Below are 2,056 nucleotides of genomic sequence, written 5' to 3'. Positions count from 1 at the left end.
TACTGGGCCAGCAGCTGCCACAGCCAGAAGGGCAGGAAGCAGAGCCAGAAGAGCAGCACGATGCTGAGGATGAGGTAGAGCACGCGGGCCCTGGGCAGCCGACGCCCCGGCCCCAGGCATGCCTGCCCCGCGCACCAGTAGGCCCGAGCCAGGCGGGCGTACAGCAGCCCGATGACCACGCCCGGGCCCACCATGCTGGTGGCGAACAGCAGTGTCAGGTAGGTGCGGTGGGCGCGTGGGCCCCAGGAGGGCAGGCAGAGCCTCTTGGGGCCCCTGGGCACCTGCTGGATGGCCAGCATCATGGGCAGCGTCAGCAGCAGGGCCAGCAGCCAGGTGCCCAGCACCAGGACCTTGCGGTAGCCCCCAGAGCGCCCCACCGTGTCCAGCGGCCTCAGCACGGCTGCGCAGCGCTCACTGCTCATGGCTGTCAGCGTGAAGATGCTGGCGTGCATGGTCAGGAAGTCCAGGCTGAAGAGGACTCGGCAGCCTACGTCCCCGAAGCGCCAGTCCTTGACAACATAGGTGCTCACCACGAAGGGGATGCTGACCAGGTATAGCAGGTCAGCCAGCGCCAGGTTGACCACGTAGGCGTATAGGGGACCCGAGGCACGCAGGCAGCGGCACATGACCACCAGCGTGTAGACGTTGCCAGCCATGCCCACCAGGCCCATGGCCGAGAGCACTGCCCCCAGGGTGCCTGTGGCCACCAGGTCCTCCAGGGAGCTGCTGGGTGCTGTGGGGTTTGCCCACGAGCTGTTGGGAGGCACGCTGGGGCTGCTGGGTAGCTCAAGAGCAGTGCTGCCTGTCGGGGCCAGGCCTGGGAACCTGCCAGCTGCCTCAGGGCTCAGTGCCATCTTGCCCGGTTCTCGCTCAGCGCCAGGCTGTCTCTGGGGGGAGGGCAGGGGTGTCCGTGGGTGATGAGCTGGTCCTGCAGGAGAAAATGCCCATTGTGGGTGTGGGCCAGCAGCCCCTCCACTTCCCACACAGCCTGTGACGGCACGGTGCCCTGGGGTCCTGCTTGCTGGTTGGAAGGGGCCCCAACTTCGCTCCTTGAGCCTTGTGATAGCACCCTGTTTGGTGCAGCAGACGAACTGAAAGGTCCGTAGTTCCAGGACCCCTCGCTGCTCCAAGGGAGAAAGCCGTGCTGTCTGCTCCTGTCAAGACTTACGGCCTGAGAAACCCTCAAGGGCCGACCCAGCCGAGTCATCTGTGAGCCAAAAACCCACTCAATGGCCATGAGTTTGGAGTTTGGTTTGGGGGCACAGGAGGACCTGCTGTCCCTGTGTGTGCCCAGCAAGACCCCCTTCGGGGCGGGGTGCAGTGGAAGTCCTTCTCTGGAAGCAAGGTACAGCAGGGCGGTCCTGCATGTCCCCCTCCATCCCTGTCCCAGGTGCAGGAGTCTGTGGTGGACAGAGCCAGGATCCTGGGCATGTCTCCAAAGCCTCACCTTCCCGTCCTTAGGACAGACCAAGGCCCTCCTCCCAAGGTATGTTTTGTTTGTCACCCCCTGCCCCCACTGTCATCGAGTCAAATCCCACTCACAGCCAACCGAGTCAGGGGTCCCAGGCTGTAAATCTTTATGGGAGCAGACAGCCTCTGCATTTCCCCAACTTACCAACATACTTGCCCTGGTGGCATGGGGGGTTAAGCGCCTGGCTGCAAACTGTGAAGTTGGTGGTTCAAACCCACCAGCTGCTCCGTGGGAGAAGGATGAAGCTTCCTGCTCCATGAAGACTGGCAGTCTGAAACCGCAGGGCACATCTCTGTGCTGTCCCATAGGTCACCATGCATCCCCATCCACCCATGGGCAGGAGGTTTACACACACTCTATATATAATCTTCAAGGTAGCCCTGGGGTATAGTGGTTAGCATTGGGCTGTGGTCCACAAGGTCGGTAGTTCTAAACCACCAGCATCTCCTTGAGTGGAAGGCAGGGCTTTCCATCCCAGTAAAGCATTTGTCTCAGACTCACAGGGCAGGATTCCCTTTCCTACAAGGCTGCTATTTGTCAGTATGGACTCAAGGCAGTGAGTTATACACGACGGGGTACCCCCCA

The 2,056-nt window shown here is 61.7% G+C and overlaps 1 protein-coding gene across 1 annotated transcript in view; it reads right to left on the bottom strand.

Annotated features, from left to right (window-relative positions):
- Positions 1-925, bottom strand: part of UTS2R (urotensin 2 receptor) — a 3,062-nt gene extending 2,137 nt beyond the window's left edge. The window contains exon 1 of the mRNA XM_004709210.2: positions 4-925. Within this exon, the coding sequence (XP_004709267.1) occupies positions 4-854 (851 nt within the window). The 5' untranslated portion in view covers positions 855-925. The remainder of the gene's footprint in view (positions 1-3) is intronic.
- Positions 926-2,056: the final 1,131 nt, after the last annotated feature.

Source organism: Echinops telfairi, unplaced genomic scaffold, assembly GCF_000313985.2.
Source record: "Echinops telfairi isolate 266 unplaced genomic scaffold, ASM31398v2 ScPeMD7_7458;HRSCAF=8496, whole genome shotgun sequence".
NCBI lineage: Eukaryota > Metazoa > Chordata > Mammalia > Afrosoricida > Tenrecidae > Echinops > Echinops telfairi.
The sequence above is the reverse complement of the archived record's forward strand: the minus strand, read 5'-3'. Positions and strand labels throughout refer to the sequence as shown.